The sequence below is a fragment of the Neoarius graeffei genome, chromosome 27, assembly GCF_027579695.1.
Source record: "Neoarius graeffei isolate fNeoGra1 chromosome 27, fNeoGra1.pri, whole genome shotgun sequence".
Taxonomy (NCBI): domain Eukaryota; kingdom Metazoa; phylum Chordata; class Actinopteri; order Siluriformes; family Ariidae; genus Neoarius; species Neoarius graeffei.
In genome coordinates this window covers 14980976-14998674 of record NC_083595.1, presented here as the reverse complement: position 1 = coordinate 14998674, position 17699 = coordinate 14980976, and the positions used below count along the sequence as shown (strand labels likewise).

Sequence of the window (17699 nt, the reverse complement as noted above, 5' to 3'; positions counted from 1 at the left end):
TCACTGAGCTACTTTTCCTGAAAAAGAGAGTGAACTGTATCTGCACTAGCTGTGAATAAAAGATGAGAAATTGGCTTCTCCTTGCACCTCAGAATCCCTTTAGTAACTGTCACCAGCTGTGCATTTCTGTCTCCAGCTTTGTCAGTCTTATGAATGAGAAATTAATCCAAAGTTTTAAATGTAAATCATTGTGCTACTCTCTCTCTCTCTTCTCCTCCCCATGTTTTTGGATCAAATGTGACAGTTCCCTACAGTCAGTCATCCTCAGACCCTGGAGAGGAGATACTTAGGCATCATTAATGGACTGATGCTGGATCTTATGAAGGTAAGTCTTACACCATTTTTTAGTGAATTGATTTTGTGAAGTTCTTTTCCATCCAGTCAACTATTTTCACTTGCATATATCCGCAATGGGCCAGTAGGGGGCGGGCTTCACATAATCAATAGAATACAATATAGTATCTCATTATGTTAAATGATGTACAGGACCTTTCCAGGTGTGCGCATTACTTTTTAGGGTTAATCCAGAAATTAACACAACACCAGCCACCTTTTTGTGAAATACCATAGAAAAGGTTTGGAGGTTGTGATAACACGTGGGCACCAAATACACAACTTCCACCCACACCGTTGTAAATATAAATATTTTCATAATAACTACATGGCCCAGAGTCAGCTGGGATTGGTTCCAGGTCACCCGTGACCCTGCTGGCTAAGCGGTATAGAAAATGGATGGATAATAAATATGTAATTATACAAATGTGTACCACTTAGAGCTTGTGTTTTTCTTTTTTTGCCAGCTTGTTGTGCTCTGTGGTTTTGCTTTGCTGTACTAAATCCGATTCTGACTTTTCACGTCCTGTTCAGAACCTGCTGCTGTTGAACCCATCGGAGCGCTTTCTGACAGAACAGTGTCTGAACCACCTCGTGTTCCAGGCGCTGCGAGCACTGGAGCGACCCGCACCTCCCTCTCCCACCCCCCCTCGCTCCTCCAAGAGGAAACCATACCACGGGGACAACACCATTCCCAGCCGGTCAGCTAGCTCCACTCTTTGACACACATTACCATGTATTTCTTATGTACAAATCTACACTATCCAGGTGAGGTTATTAACAAAAGGTAAGCCAAACACACAGTTTGTGCTTCATAAGCTTAAAGACTATTACTTTATGAGCTGGGGCAATGGGAAAAGCTGCAAAGTCTGAAAAAGAAAATGGTAATCAGAAATATATAATTTGCTAGCTATCATTAGTTGACTTGATCAGTTGACTCGATAGATATAACTAGATGTTATTCAAGTTGTTCTTTGATACAAGAGCTATAGTTGTGGTCAGAAGTTTACATACAGTGACATGGATGTCATCTTGGATATGAATGTCATGACAGTATTTGGGTTTTCAGTAATTTCTTTGAACAGTTCTTTTATTGTGGCAGAATGATTGTACAGTATACATCTTTTAATTAAAAAAACACTAGAATTTGGTGCACAAGTTTTAATTTTCTTTGGGTTTTCTGAAATCAACACAGGGTCAAAATTATACATGTGGTGTCAAAAATATACATACAGCACACCTAATATTTGGGTAAAATGGCTCTTTGCAAGATTCACCTTGACCAAACATTTTTGTTTACCATGAACAAGTTTCTGGCAGAAGTCTGCTTGGATATGTCATGACTCTTCATGGTAGAATTGGTAGAGTGTAATTAATTTTTTTTTTCTTGGCATGGACTCAACTTATAAGCATGGTCCATATATTTTCAATAGGGTTGAAGTCGGGACTTGCTTTAAGCTTAATGTTAGCCTGCTTTATCCTTCACAACCAGCTCTGATGCGTGTTTGGGTTCATTGTCCTGTTGTAAGTCCCAAGTCGTGTTCAATTTTCTCATGGTTTATGCTGAAGAATTCTGAGGTAGTCCTCTTCCTTCATCATTCCATCCACTTTGTGCAATGAACCGGTTCCACTGGCAGCAAAACAGCCCCAGAGCATGATGATCCTACCACCACCACCAGCTGCTACAGTGTCCCTCTGTACATGGTGGTCATTGTGGCCAAACAACTCAAGCTTTGTCTCATGTGACCATACAGCTATCCTCCAGAAGGCTTTTTCTTTGTCCATGTGGTCAGTTGCAAACTTTAGTTAAGCTTGAAGGTGTCAATTTTGGAGCAGGGGTTTATTTCTTGGATAGCAGCCTCTTAGTCCATGGTGATGTAAAACTCACTGAACTGTAGACAGTGATCCATCAGCTTCCAGTTCATGGCAGGGCTGTGCCATGGTGGTTCCTGGGTTGTTCCTGACCATCCAAACCAATTTCCTTTCAGCTGAGGGTGACAGTTTGGGTTTTCTTGAAGCAAAGTGGGAAAAGTGATTACACCTCACAATAACTTGCATACAATTGTTTGAACTGATCTTGGGATCTGCAGTTGTTTAGAAATAGCTCCAAGAGACATTCCAGAGTTGTCTACATCTGCGATCCTCTTTCTCAGATCTGCACTGAGCTCCTTGGACTTTCCCATTGTATTGTGTATTGGTCAATCCAATGAGTGCTATAAACAAACCCTTTTAACGAAGGCACAGAGAAGCTACCAGCTGTAGTCAATCATGATCACTCACAGGAAGTTAAGAGACCTCAGCCTTGGCAAGATAAAAGACATTTTGGAAGTTTCAGCACCTCTGAATTAATAATCTAAGTGAGCATATGTTAATTTTTGACCCTGTATGTATAATTTTGACCCTGTGTTGATTTCAGAAAACCCAAAGAAAATTAAAACTTGTGCATCAAATTGTATTTTTTTTATTAAAAGATGTATGCTGTACATTCATTCTGCCACAGAAAAAGCACAGTTCAAAGAAATTACTGAAAGCCCAAATATTGCCATGACCTTCATATCCAAGATGACATTGACGTCACTGTATGTAAACTTCTGGCCACAACTGTAGATGTGTTTTTAATGAAGTATGGATTGTTAAGGAAAGATTGCGGTGTATGAAAGATGATGATGGTGCTGAAGGATCTCCAATCTGATGTTTGACAACTTTTGTATCGTAGATTGGAATGTTCAGTAAGATCATGATAACCAAATAAACAGTTAGTGAAAGTCAGCGAATTATGGAGATGTGAATATTTGTGCATGCATATTAATCTAATTTATCAAGCTTGTCCTCCCCCCCCCGTCATTATCTTTTGTAAGTCTCCTTCTCCGTTTCTCTTTCTGCAGCAGTAAGAGCTCTAGTCATCGTCGCTCCAACAGCAAAGACTGCTCATCACTGCCGCGCCATGAAGACTTGCGCCGGAGCACAGAAGGCTTCCTGAATGGTGGTGGTGGGCCCGTGGCAGCCAGCTTGAGCCCTACACTGCATCCCAAGAGCTACCAGAGCCAGACGCTGAGCCGCTCAATCTCTTGCAGCAAAGAGCTGGCCAACAACAACCTGCCCCATCTCTTGAGCCCCAAGGATGTCAAGGGTAAAACTGAGTTTGACTTCAATCTAGGACCCAAAACCACTGGTGGGGTGGACGTTTCCACTGGCAAGTACCTTAAATCATCCAAACAAAACCGCCAGCCGTCATCATCATTTCTGGAGGGCAAAACAAGCACTCTACAGTCTAGTGACAAGCACGGGCGTCATGGCTACATGGAGAGTTCACATGGCTCTATGCCCTCGTCATCATCCTCCAAGAGCAACTCATCTTTCCTTGGCTTGTCCAAAAGTCATGGCACGCTGAGTGATGCCAAGTCTGTTGGAAACCTGGCCGAACCCCGCCTTCACCTAGAGGAAACCGTGCCCAGTTCTAGCTCTGGTTCCCGGTACTTCCCGACTAGCTGCTTAGACTTGAATGCTGCCCCCACCAGCCCCCGAACAGAGCGGCACTCTGGCTCAGATCGCCAGGGCCATAGCCCAGCAGGGCGCGCCAACCCTCGCATGGAGGGTGGCACCCTGGACTCGCACCACTCCTCAGGCCGCAAAAAAACACCTGAGGAACCCAAAGTGCCCGATTCCCTGGATCCAGCCATGGTGGCTGGAGCTGCAAGTGTGCACAGTCACTCACTTTCTGCCCCCCATGAGTCCTTTCCTTATGGCCTGGGCTACACCAGCCCCTTCTCATCTCAGCAACGCCCCCACAGGCACTCTATGTATGTGCGACGTGAGCGCCACAGGACCCACGGTCAGGAGGCTGGGCTGGCAGTGGGCCAGGGTGTACCGACACGTGCCAGCAGCTTACAGCTACTCTCCCCTCAGCTGCCTCACCGCACATTACCACGCCACCCAACCAGCTCCTCCAGAGAGGAGCTCAGCCAGGAACTCAGCAGGGTCAGAGTCTCTCGTTGTCTGTCTGTCTGTCCTCCTACACAGTATGGACCAAAAATCCACTACCAGAAACTGTGCAGATTTTTTAATAGCTTGTTCAGTTATCAAAAATTAATTTTAGCTAACTCGTCTGATAGCTCGATTTCACAGGAAAGATAAGCGTGTATCCTAATCTTGCATTCTCTTTGGTGTTGTCTGATGATACAAAAACTTCTCTCACACCGAGTCTGGGAAATGCCTGTGTATCTACATGCATATATGGAAATTTGTTTCTTGCTAAGAGTTAGAGTGTCACTTAGTCACAGTCCTACTCATATCCCTGTTATTGATGACTAACTAAAATGACATGAGTCATTTTCCTATTCAAACTACGATAACAAGCTGAGGCAATACTTTGCCCTCGAATTGAAAATGATATCATACCGTTAACCAGTAAATTTCTTACAAATACCCATGTCAGGTTCTGCAAGTACATGAGAACAAGAGATCTCAGATCGCAAAGACAACGGGTTCTTCACTGAATATAACTTGAATTTTGTTCATTTAACAGAAACATGACTTAAATGATTATATTGAGTGCATCCCATCTGGATATACAGTACTCATAGTATCTAAATGAACAAATGATAAGGCTATTTATGATTTTCAAACTCCTTCTGAATTCAACCAGAACTGTATCTTAGAAATTTTTCATATAAAAGACAGACGAAACTTCAGCAGCAGAAAATCATTATGCACCATCCTTTCCTTCCTCTAATGATGATGATAAAGGCCAAGTCACATGCTTTTCTATCTGAGAGGCACATCACACACACAGTAATTCCAAGCGCATTAGAGCCACATAAAGCTCAAGGCATCCGTCATGCTGCATTAATGGGCACTACCAGTTTGTTGCCACAAATGAAGAGTTTGAACAAATAAAGCTACAGTTTTGAATCTCATGTAACCCAAATTCTAGTCATTCTCGTCACAATTTTCTAAAACTGCTATGAAGCCTTATGTGATGCTGAGAATCTACTGCATGCTTTCATAACCACTAGATTGTACCATGTTGCCAGCAGTCCTGCTGTGTCTTTACTGAAACTTCAGCTTGTTCAGAATGCAGCAGCATGCAACCTTCCAGATAAAGAAAGTGTATATTACCTCAAGATACAGGGGCAGTACTCTAACAGTTTTTGGTACTGGATTTTTGTGTCTGCTATACACTGTATTTCTGTTTCTCACTTCTTTCCCTCTTACGTCCTTAGGTTCTCATGCTCTCTGTCCCATTCACTCTGTCTTGCATGTTTCCACTTTCTGCTCCTCTCCTTTCAGATTTATCTATCAAGGCTCAACCATATTCATTTATTCAAACAGTTGTCTAATGTTAGGGTTCCTCAATGAGAACAGAAACTGTGCCGCACTGATAACATATCATTGAATCTCACAGTAGTAAAGTGTCGGCTGATGCTCTCATCTCAACCCAATTTTACCAAAGACATATGTATTCATTAATGAACAAAGATAAGCTTAAAAAATGAATTAATACAAAAAGAAGAATTTGGACACCGCCAGTTACCAACATTACTGTTGCTGGCAGTTACAGCTTTGAAGTGTCTACGGTAAGAAGTAATTAACTCTTTGCAGCATTTAGGTTCAAATTTGGCCCATTCCTCTTGGCAAATCATCTTCAGTTCTCCATGGAATCCAAAGTCAGGAGACTGGCTTGACCATGGAAGGCCTTCTTGAGTTATTTTGACTTTTGACTGTATCTTTGGGATTAGTGTCTTGTTGAAATATCATCTATACTCTTGCCAGATTCAGTTTCTTGGCTGATGAGAGTTATTTCTCCTCTAATACGTATGTCCCCATACATAGCTCGCTTCATGTTTCCTTTGTTGGTGTCTAGTGCTTCAGTACCATTTCCAGAGAAGTAGCACCATATCATGATGCTCCTATCTCCATACTTCACTGGGTATATGGTGTTCTCGAGATAATACGAACAACCCTTCTTTCTCCAAGGATGACAAGCCGAATTATTACCAAAGAACTGAGAAATGTTGCATAGTGTGTAGGAACAGAGACGATGGCAATTTACAGTGCCTTGAAAAAGTATTCATACCCCTTGAACTTTTTCACATTTTTCCACCTTATAACCATGAACTTAAAAGTTTTTAATTGAGATTTTATGTGATAGACCAACACAGAGTAGCACATAATTGTGAAGTGAAACGAAAATGAGAAATGGTCTTCAAAATTTTAAACAAATAAAAATCTGAAAAATGTGGTGTGCATTAGTATTCAGCCCCCTGTACTCTGATACCTCTAAATACAATCCAGTACAATCAATTGCCTTCAAAAGTCATCTAATTAGTTAATAGAGTCCTACTGTGTGTAATTTACTCTCAGCATAAATACACTTGTTCTGTGAAGGCCTCAGTGGTTTATTAGAGAACACTGAAGAACAAACAGCATCATGAAGACCAAAGAACTCACCAGACAGGTCAGGGATAAAGTTCCAGGAGAAGTTTTAAAACAAGTTATAAAAAAATATCCCAAGCTCTGAACATCTCAAGAAGCACTGTTCAAGCCATCATTCAAAAATGGAAAAAGTATGGCACAACTGCAAACCTACCAAGACATGGCCGTCCACCTAAACTGACAGAGCGAGCAAGGAGAGCACTGGTCAGAGAAGCAGCCAAGAGGCCCATGATCACTCTGGAGGAGCTGCAGAAATCCACAGCTCAGGTGGGAGAATCTGTGCACAGGACAACTATAAGTCGTACACTCCACAAATCTGGCCTTTTTGGAAGAGTGGCAAGAAGAAAGCCATTGTTGAAAGACAGGCATAAGAAGTCCCGTTTGCAGTTTGCCAGAAGCCATGTAGGGGACACAGCAAACATGTGGAAGAAGGTGCTTTGGTCAGATGAGACCAAAGTTGAACTTTTTGGCCTAAATGCAAAGCGCTATGTGTGGCAGAAAACTAACACTGCTCATCACCCTGCACACACCATCCCCACTGTGAAACATGGTGGTGTCAGCATCATGCTATGGGGATGCTTTTCTTCAGCAGGGACAGGGAAGCTGGTCAGAGTTGATGGGAAGATGGATGGAGCTAAATACAGGGCAATCCTGGAAGAAAACCTGTTGGAGGCTGCAAAAGACTTGAGACTGGGAAGGAGAGTCACCTTCCAGCAAGACAATGACCCTAAACATACAGCCAGAGCTACAATGGAATGGTTTAGATCAAAGAATATTCATGTGTTAGAATGGCCCAGTCAAAGTCCAGACCTAAATCCCATTGAGCATCTGTGGCAAGACTTGAAAATTGCTGTTCACAGACACTCTCCATCCAATCTGGCTGAGCTTGAGCTATTTTGCAAAGAAGAATGGGCAAAAATTTCAGTGTCTAGATGTGCAAAGCTGGTAGAGACATACCACAAAAGACTTGCAGCTGTAATTGCAGCAAAAGGTGGCTCTACAAAGTATTGACGCAGTGGGGCTGAATACTAATGCACATCACATTTTTCAGATTTTTATTTGTTTAAAATTTTGAAGACCATTTAATCATTTTCATTTCACTTCACAATTATGTGCTACTCTGTGTTGGTCTATCACATAAAATCTCAATAAAAAACTTTTAAGTTTGTGGCTGTAAGGTGGAAAAATGTGAAAAAGTTCAAGGGGTATGAATACTTTTTCAAGGCACTGTATGTAGATTTTTCATTGCTTAATGTTCTCTGTTGTTAACTCTTGTTCCTGCTGCTTTCAGGTCGTCCTGCAACTTCATTCCAGTGACTTCATAGAACTGGCTTCTCTCTTACCCTCTTTATCATTAGTCTGAGAGCACATTGAGAGAGTGAAATCAGTGTGGCATACTTGCCTGGTGACATTTAATTGTGGTTATATGAACTTGTATCCCACACATGATTGAACCAGTTGTATTAACAGGTCTTTGCTGGGGCTCTGTAGCTTTTTCCATTCAAGTGTTGTTTACTAACATTATCTATGAGAACTTTAGGAAGCACCTTCACCCTGATTGCTACTTTCCAACCAATGGCAGCATTTGTTTATAATGACACTAGGTGCTTCTTTGCAGCGTTTACAGTGCCCTCCACAATTTTGGCACCCCTTGTAAATATTAGTAAAAAGGGTTAGAAAAAAATCCACCTTTTGATGAAGTAGCTTCATCTCACACTGAAAAAATGAGAAAAATCCAACCTTTAATTGAAATAAATGTATTTCGAGAAAAACAAATCCCTTGTCAAGAAATAATTATTTTCAGCAAAAAACACACGTGCCACTATTATTGGCACCCCTGGAAATTATAGTGAACACAATGTAACTGAAGCTTGTTTCCCATTTAAATTGTACATTTGAGTTGATTGGAGCATGTAGGAACTTTCAAGCTGTAATCCATGACTTCCGTGGATTTTCTCTGGGCGCTCCGGTTTCCCCCACATTTCAAAGACATGCAGATGAGGTAAAATACCCAGCCACTGGGATTGTACAAGCCAGTGCATACTTAGTGCCGGTCCCAGGCCTGGATAGATTGGGGAGGGTTGCATCAGGAAGGACATCTGGTGTCATGCCAAGTCAAATATGCGGAACAGATTTGCTGTGGTGACCCCTAACCAGAGCAGCCAGAAGAAGTATGGTGAGGAGGATGGTAAGAGAGGCAAAAATTCCCCAACGACCACTGTTGGTAAATTACAGGAAAAAGTAAAATTTTGGGGTTTCCAAGTCCCCAAAACCACCATCAGACACTACCTCCATGCCAACAGATTATTTGGAAGGTTTACCAGAAAAAAAGCCTTTTCTGTCAGTTAGCCATAAATGTAAGCACCGGAGGTTTGTGAAATGCTGCCACAACCGCTGCTACAACTGGAACTGTATTCTATAGTCTGATGCAACAAAAATGGAGATTTTTGGCAATAAACATTCAAAGTCGGTTTGGCGTAAGAAGAAGGATGTCTATAATGAAAAGAACCCAGTCCCTACTGTAAAATATGGTGGAGATTATGTGAAGCTTTGGGGTTGTTTTTCCTCCAAAGGTCCTGGGAACCTTGTTAGGGTACATGGCATCTTGAACTCCATGAAATACGAGGACATTTTAAATCAAAATCTGTCTGCCTCTGCTAGGAAACTAAAACTGAGCTGTCATTGGATCTTCCAGCAGGACAATGATCTGAAACATATGTCCAAATCAACACAAAAATGGTTCACTGAGCACAGAATCAAGCTTCTGCCCTGGCCATCTCAGTCCCTTAACCTGAACCCCATTGTAAACCTGTGGGGTGAGCTGAAGAGGAGATTGCACAAGAGAGGGCCGAGGACCCTGGATGATCTGGAGAGATTGTGTGAAGAGCAATGATCTCAGATGCCCTGCTCTATATCACCAACATAATAAAATGTTATAGGAGAGACTCAGTGCTGGTTTACTGACAAATGAAGGTTGTACGAAGTATTAAATGCAGGGGTGCCAATAATAATAGTGGTGCATGTGTTTTTAAAATAATTATTTCTTGATGAGGGATTTGTTTTTCTATGAATACATTTTTCAATTAAACATGGATTTTTCTCAGTTTTTCAGTCTGAGATGAAGTGACTTCACCAAAAGGTGGATTTTTTTCTTACCCTTTTTACTAATCTTTACAAGGAGTGTAAATAGTGTACAAGGAATGTCTTTTAGTCTAATGTTGTGCGTGTTCTATCTCTACACCCTATAGTCACCACTCTCTCATGCTCCACCGGGCTTTAATTTTTGATCAGCATGTCTACTATCAGTCAGTGTATGATTAATCATCAGTTAGCTCCTGTGCTGGGAAAATGTAAACACGCTTTACTCTTACCTCGTCCGGTTTCTTGTAGACAGATGCGTCCTGACATGCTGGAGTGTTCTAATGAAAGAACGAGCTTTGTCATTTTGTCATTTGTTACCATACATGTGTGTGTATGTGACTTTGTGTAGCTGACGATGTCATGTGTTTAATTGAAATTTAAACAATGACTATGAGGGTAATGATTAGAACGTAAGATTTAACTGAAGTATAAGTATTAAAATTTATATAAGATATGACATGAGAATCATAATTTACTGTATATGCCCCCGATTTCAGGTGACCAAAAGTAATAGTACAACCATTTAAGCCATATTTCATTAATTTATTTGTTCAGGCTTGCAAGTCAGTAATACACTTTTATTTATTTATCTTAATCACAGGTATACAACTGTATATTCATTTATACAGTGGTGCTTGAAAGTTTGTGAACCCTTTAGAATTTCCTGTATTTCTGCATAAATATGACCTAAAACATCATCAGATTGTCACACAAGTCCTAAAAGTAGATAAAGAGAACCCAGTTAAACAAATGAGACAAAAATATTATACTTGGTCATTTATTTATTGAGGAAAATGATCCAATATTACATATCTGTGAGTGGCAAAAGTATGTGAACCTCTAGGATTAGCAGTTAATTTGAAGGTGAAATTAGAGTCAGGTGTTTTCAATCAATGGGATGGCAATCAGGTGTGAGTGGACACCCTGTTTTATTTAAAGAACAAGGATCTATCAAAGTCTGATCTTCACAACACATGTTTGTGGAAGTGTATCATGGCACAAACAAAGGAGATTTCTGAGGACCTCAGAAAAAGCGTTGTTGATGCTCATCAGGCTGGAAAAGGTTACAAAACCATCTCTAAAGAGTTTGGACTCCACCAATCCACAGTCAGACAGATTGTGTACAAATGGAGGAAATTCAAGACCATTGTTACTCTCCTTAGGAGTGGTCAACCAAAAAGATCACTCCAAGAGCAAGGCATGTAATAATCGGCAAGGTCACAAAGGACCCCAGGGTAACTTCTAAGCAACTGAAGGCCTCTATCACATTGGCTAATGTTAATGTTCATGAGTCCACCATCAGGAGAACACTGAACAACAATGGTGTGCATGGCAGGGTTGCAAGGAGAAAGCCACTGCTCTCCAAAAAGAACATTGCTGCTCATCTGCAGTTTGCTAAAGATCACGGGGACAAGCCAGAAGGCTATTGGAAAAAAATTTTGTGGACGGATAAGACCAAAATAGAACTTTTTGGTTTAAATGAAAAGTGTTATGTTTGGTGAAAGGAAAACACTGCATCCCAGAATTATAACCTTATCCCATCTGTGAAACATGGTGGTGGTTGTATCATGGTTTGGGCCTGTTTTACTGTATCTGGGCCAGAACGGCTTGCCATCATTGATGGAACAATGAATTCTGAATTATACCAGCGAATTCTAAAGGAAAATGTCAGGACATCTGTCCATGAACTGAATCTCAAGAGAAGGTGGGTCATGCAGCAAGACAACGACCCTAAGCACACAAGTCGTTCGACCAAAGAATGGTTAAAGAAGAATAAAGTTAATGTTTTGGAATGGCCAAGTCAAAGTCCTGACCTTAATCCAATCGAAATGTTGTGGAAGGACCTGAAGTGAGCAGTTCATGTGAGGAAACCCACCAACATCCCAGAGTTGAAGCTGTTCTGTACGGAGGAATGGGCTAAAATTCCTCCAAGCCGGTGTGCAGGACTGATCAACAGTTACTGGAAACGTTTAGCTGCACAAGGGGGTCACAGCAGATACTGAAAGCAAAGGTTCACATACTTTTGCCACTCATAGATATGTAATATTGGATCATTTTCCTCAATAAATAAATGACCAAGTATCATATTTTTGTCTCATTTGTTTAACAGGGGTTCTCTTTATCTACTTTTAGGACTTGTGTGACAATCTGATGCTGTTTTAGGTCATATTTATGCAGAAATATAGAAAATTCTAAAGGGTTCACAAACTTTCAAGCACCACTGTACCTAGAACCGGTTTAGTGTGGTCAGCCCACGTATAAGCATGTTTTATGTGGACAAAAACTGGTGTACCTGGAGGAAACCCACACAAACAAAGCAATATCGTGCAAAATTACACACAGGTAATAATTGGAGCTTATGCTCAAACCCCAGAACCTGGAGCTATGAGGTAGCAACGCTAACGTTTGCTCCACTGTGTTGCTACCAAATAAAATTATGTTTAACACTAGATAGAGGGTTTGCAGTTCTCAAGCTTGTAATAGAGCCAGTTGTGTTCTGAAAACATTTATAGTTGCTTTAATAGTATTTTTCTGGTTATTTTTGCCCTGCAAGGTAAAATACAAGTTAACCGTTTTGGGAAATTGTATCTCCGCATATAAAATGTGCATTTCAGAATTCTTCCAGCTGCTGCTTTCAGTGCTCAGATGGTTCCTGTCAAACATGTGATCTGGGGCCAGTATTGTCCATACATACCCAAGCCATGAAACTCGATGAATCTCTACCAAGGTGCAGTATAACCAATGGGCATTACTTGGAGCTCAATGAAACAAGGCATGGTCGGTGATTTTCTTCAGAAAAGTTTTTTGTTATATTTCTTGAAATTCTCTCTCTTTACATCCTGATATCCTGAGGGCAAGCTAGTCACACAAGAATGGCAGAGAAAGGGAGCCAACATTTCCAGTTACCCCTAATGTTGGGCGGCACGGTGGTGTAGTGGTTTGCACTGTCGCCTCACTGCAAGAAGGTTCTGGGTTCAAGTCAAGTGGCCGATGGGGGCCTTTCTGTGTGGAGTTTGCATGTTCTCCCCATGTCTGTGTGGGTTTCCTCCGGGTGCTTCAGTTTTCCCCAGTCCAAAGATATGCAGTTAGATTAACTGGCTACACTAAATTGCCCATAGTTGTGTGTGTGTGTGCAGAAAGGAACTGGCCACCCTACTGCTGCAATTCTGGCCAAGCCAGCCAAACATGGTTTGCCCCAAGCCTGGATCAGGTTCGGCAATGGTGATGATGACGACCCCTAATGTTATACCTTCAGCAGCTTGCACTGCTAAACAAAGCAAGAAAAGAAAGACTGAAGTAGAAAAAGCTATAACGACTTTTATAGCATGTACTATCAGAATTATGGTAAATACGAGTTGCTGAATTGGAAGTTGCACATGATTGCGCCCTCAATTCGTCATTTTGAGTGGAAACTCAGAAATAATTTTGATACCCACATTCCCAAGTTGGAATGACCTTCAACCTTTCAACATGGTGGATGACAGTTTCAATAGTGGATGATTATTTTTTATCAGAATAGGATTTCCCCAGGGTTCAAGCCCAACAGCTGACGGGGGCCTTTCTGTGTGGAGTTTGCCTGTTCTCCCCGTAGGTTTCCTCCGGGTGTTCCGGTTTCCTCCACAGTCCAAAGACATGCAGGTTAGGTTAATTGGTGGCTCTAAATTGACCGTAGGTGTGGATGTGAGTGTGAATGGTTGTTTGTCTCTATGTGTCAGCCCTGCAATGACCTGGCGACTTGTCCAGGGTGTACCCCGCCTCTCGCCCATAGTCAGCTGGGATAGGCTCCAGCTTGCCTGCGACCCTGTACAGGATAAGCGGCTACAGATAATGGATGGATGGAAGGATTTCCCCAAGAATCAAATGAGAAGGAATCTTGTATCCTCTATTTTTCATTTCCCTATGACAACAAAGCACTTGGACATGACATGTAATTCTGACTTCACAAGTAGGAAGTAGGACCTACGGACTAGCACGTGAAGGCAACAAAAGCAAGAGGTCAAACCAGAGTGAACATCGCTATTACTTTTCCATAATAATGACAACTGAGGGAATTATCTGGTTTGTCTTGTTTTTGGCAGGGAATTTTGTTAAATGGAGATGACAGTGATGCGCTGTGCTCTTCTCCCGTACACTGTCTCTCATGGACTCGTCCTTCAGCAGTATTTAGTAATCATTTGTATCGAAGGAGTGGCTTTGAAGGGAGGCCTGAAGGGAAGGGATGGGATTGGTTGGTTGGTTGGATACTTTCAGAATCTAGCTTACTTTTGTTGGTTTCTCCAAAATCACATTCTCTGCCTTTAAAGCAGCTTTCCACCACTGTTCTTTAGTTGACCCATCCCAAGTCCTGGTATGGTTTGTTTGGTGGTATCGCACTGGGGAGTCCAAGACATGTGAGTACATCAGAGAACCCTTCATAGTCTGTAAATTTATACAGCTTGTACCATGCAGAAGTTGCCCACCTTCTAGCTGGACACATTCACTCTTTACCAATTCCCATTGACCATGATCTCACATTTTTGGCTCAACTGGCTGAAGTTCCTACATTGTAAGGTGCTGGTGTATTACTTTTCCAAAGCAACCCATTTTGTGCTATTGCTTTTTCTTTGGTTGTATTACTGGTATTGAGCCTTACTTGGTTCTCATGGTGAGGCTTAAGAAACCATGACATCTTTGAACCTCTTCTTCATACTCTTTGTCATGAATTGATGATGCAGCCAACCAGGAAAAACTTGTATCTAACTGTACAACAACCTCTGGTCCTCTGAAAAAGGTGACTATGATGGCTTTATTTGCCTTTGCGTTTAATTCATACATAATTGTGATATCGGTCTAAGTACCCTTCAGGAAGACAATAAACATTTTGACCTTATAGTCATTGTTTCTAGTGTATAGAGTCAAAAAAGGCAAAGATTGCCACTGCCTAGTGAACTACACACTGCACAGAATGAATACATTCCTGATTCTTGTGTTTGTGTTAACAGAATGAACAGTCTCCAAAAGAGAAGTCTCACTGTCATGGCCCAATTAAGGACTCAACAAGGGACAACACTTCTTCCTTCCACTCACAGCGTGCCAAAAATGAGGTCTGAGGCTAAGATGATTAAGCTCCATTCCCCCATCTTACACATACTAAACAGACCAAATCTAGCCTAGATTGTTATTTTTACATTAAGAGCGTTTACCAGATGCACTTATCCAGAGTGACCGACAGAAGTGCTTTGTAGCCTCATGCTAGTTCACTTATTCAGGGACTAAAAGTACAATCAGTCTAAAAACCTTGTTGGGGAGTAGAATATGAAACGAAAACAACACAAGGATTTTTATGTATTAAGTGCTTGGTGAAGAGGTTGGTCGTTGGTGATTTAGCTGTTTGGACAGCTGAGGGGTGTTTCATTCTACCACCTGGTTGCTAGGACAGAGAAGACTATTAATGCATGTCTTCCTTGTACTTTGAGAGATGGTGGGTCCAGTTGAGCTGTGCTAGAATCTCAGAGGCAGTGTGGTGCAGAGCAAGTATTATAAGTGCATTAAGGTAAGTGGGCACAGGTCCATTTTTGGCTTTGTGGGCAAGCATCAGTGTTTTAAATTTGATACAGGAAGCTACAGGGAGCATAGCAGTAGGGTGGAGAGGAGAACTTGGGAGAACCTGCATGATCAATTCAGTTTAGTGATGCGAGTCAAGAAGGATAATTGGTTACCCAGGACTACCCTCCAGTTGCTTGCAGTGACACATAGAGTGATTTTATTTTTTATTTTATTTTATTAGCTTCGTCATATATGTATATATAGATATAGTTGTTGATATTTAAGGTTTCATGTGTTAAGTGAAGTGTGTTCGAGGAAATATAAAATTAAAATAACTGAAGACTAACTGAAATGATCGTATACTAATATTCATATATGACAGGGAAACCGCAACAGCGTCGAGCCAATTACTGCGGCCCCAAATTAAGACTTAAAGCAACTAAATAGATAAATATTAATAATTGAAATTAGCAACTAATATAGAGCACATATTGAGTTTTTAAGCAGATTACTAACAGCAGGAGGTAGCGCGAGCAAGGCTTCGGCAGGAGTTGCATTTTAAGCAAACCGTTTTGAAAGTACGAGAATCGTTATAGTCATAATTGTCCAGTGAGTTGTAGTAGTAGCGTAGGATGACGTGTTTGAATGACTTCAGATTGTTCATGTTCAAGTTTAGTTCATCAGCAAGGGTGTTCCATATTCTGGTTGTCCTGATTAGGTAGGATTTCTGGTACGTACAGGTCTTGCATTGGCGTACTACGTACTTGACAACATTGCTGCTTGAAGATCTTGTTTTTCTAGTAGTAGTCCAGAGAGATCACAAGATCTTGACGTGGGGATGCATCTCAAGGGCTGTTCACCAGTTCAGTCTTGTTGAGATTTAGTTTCAGCTGATGAACTTCCATCCATGATGAGATGTCTGCCAGAAACATGAGTGTCTGAAGGAGGAATGCAGAGGATGAGTTAAGTAGCATCAGCATAGTAGTGGTATGAAAACCCATGTGAGGATATGACCTCACTGAGAGAGCGAGTATAGAGGGAGAATAAGCGAGGACCCAGCATCGAGTCTTGTGGGACACCAGTGGAAAGTCTGCATGGAGCAGATGGATCTGTTATATGACTGTCCCACCAGATTTATCCATGTTGCACATTTTCCTCAGCTGACTTTGCTTTGAACACCAGAGAATAAAATTATTTCCTTTTCAGTCTCAGATGTCTGTCTGACTGTTTTCTCCTCAAGTAAATATTACAACGTCTGGTGCTACAGTGGTGCTTGAAAGTTTGTGAACCCTTTAGAATTTTCTATATTTCTGCATAAATATGACCTAAAACATCATCAGATTTTCACACGAGTCCTAAAAGTAGATAAAGAGAACCCAGTTAAACAAATGAGACAAAAAATATTGTACTTGGTCATTTATTTATTGAAGAAAATGATCCAATATTGCATATCTGTGAGTGGCAAAAGTATGTGAACCGTTGCTTTCAGTATCTGGTGTGAGCCCCTTGTGCAGCAATAACTGCAACTAAACGTTTGCGGTAACTGTTGATCAGTCCTACACACCAGCTTGGAGGAATTTTAGCCCATTCCTCCGTACAGAACAGCTTCAACTCTGGGATCTTGGTGGGTTTCCTCACATGAACTGCTTGCTTCAGGTCCTTCCACAACATTTCCATTGGATTAAGGTCAGGACTTTGACTTGGCCATTCCAAAATATTAACTTTATTCTTCTTTAACCATTCTTTGGTAGAACGACTTGTGTGCTTAGGGTTGTTGTCTTGCTGCATGAACCACCTTCTTTTGAGATTCAGTTCATGGACAGATGTCCTGACATTTTCCTTGAGAATTTGCTGGTATAATTCAGAATTCATTGTTCCATCAACGATGGCAAGCCGTCCTGGACCAGATGCAGCAAAACAAGTCCAAACCGTGATACTACCACCACCATGTTTCACAGATGGGATAAGGTTCTTATGCTGGAATGCAGTGTTTTCCTTTCTCCAAATATAACACTTCTCATTTAAACCAAATATTCTATTTTCATCTCATCCATCCACAAAACATTTTTCCAATAGCCTTCTGGATTGTTCACGTGATCTTTAGCAAACTGCAGACGAGCAGCAATATTCTTTTTGGAGAGCAGTGGCTTTCTCCTTGCAACCCTGCCATGCACACCATTGTTGTTCAGTGTTCTCCTGATGGTGGACTCATGAACATTAGCCAATGTGAGAGAGGCCTTCAGTTGCTTAGAAGTTACCCTGGG

The 17699-nt window shown here is 41.4% G+C and overlaps 1 protein-coding gene across 4 annotated transcripts in view; it reads left to right on the top strand.

Moving 5' to 3' along the window:
- Positions 1-17699, top strand: part of cdkl5 (cyclin dependent kinase like 5) — a 145973-nt gene that overhangs the window by 99672 nt on the left and 28602 nt on the right. For 2 of the 4 annotated variants that reach the window (XM_060911112.1, XM_060911109.1), the window contains 4 exons: positions 245-325; positions 868-1034; positions 3219-4311; positions 14892-14993. In XM_060911112.1, the coding sequence (XP_060767095.1) occupies positions 245-325; positions 868-1034; positions 3219-4311; positions 14892-14993 (1443 nt within the window). The remainder of the gene's footprint in view (positions 1-244; positions 326-867; positions 1035-3218; positions 4312-14891; positions 14994-17699) is intronic. The other 2 variants (XM_060911110.1, XM_060911111.1) reach the window with 2 other exon arrangements.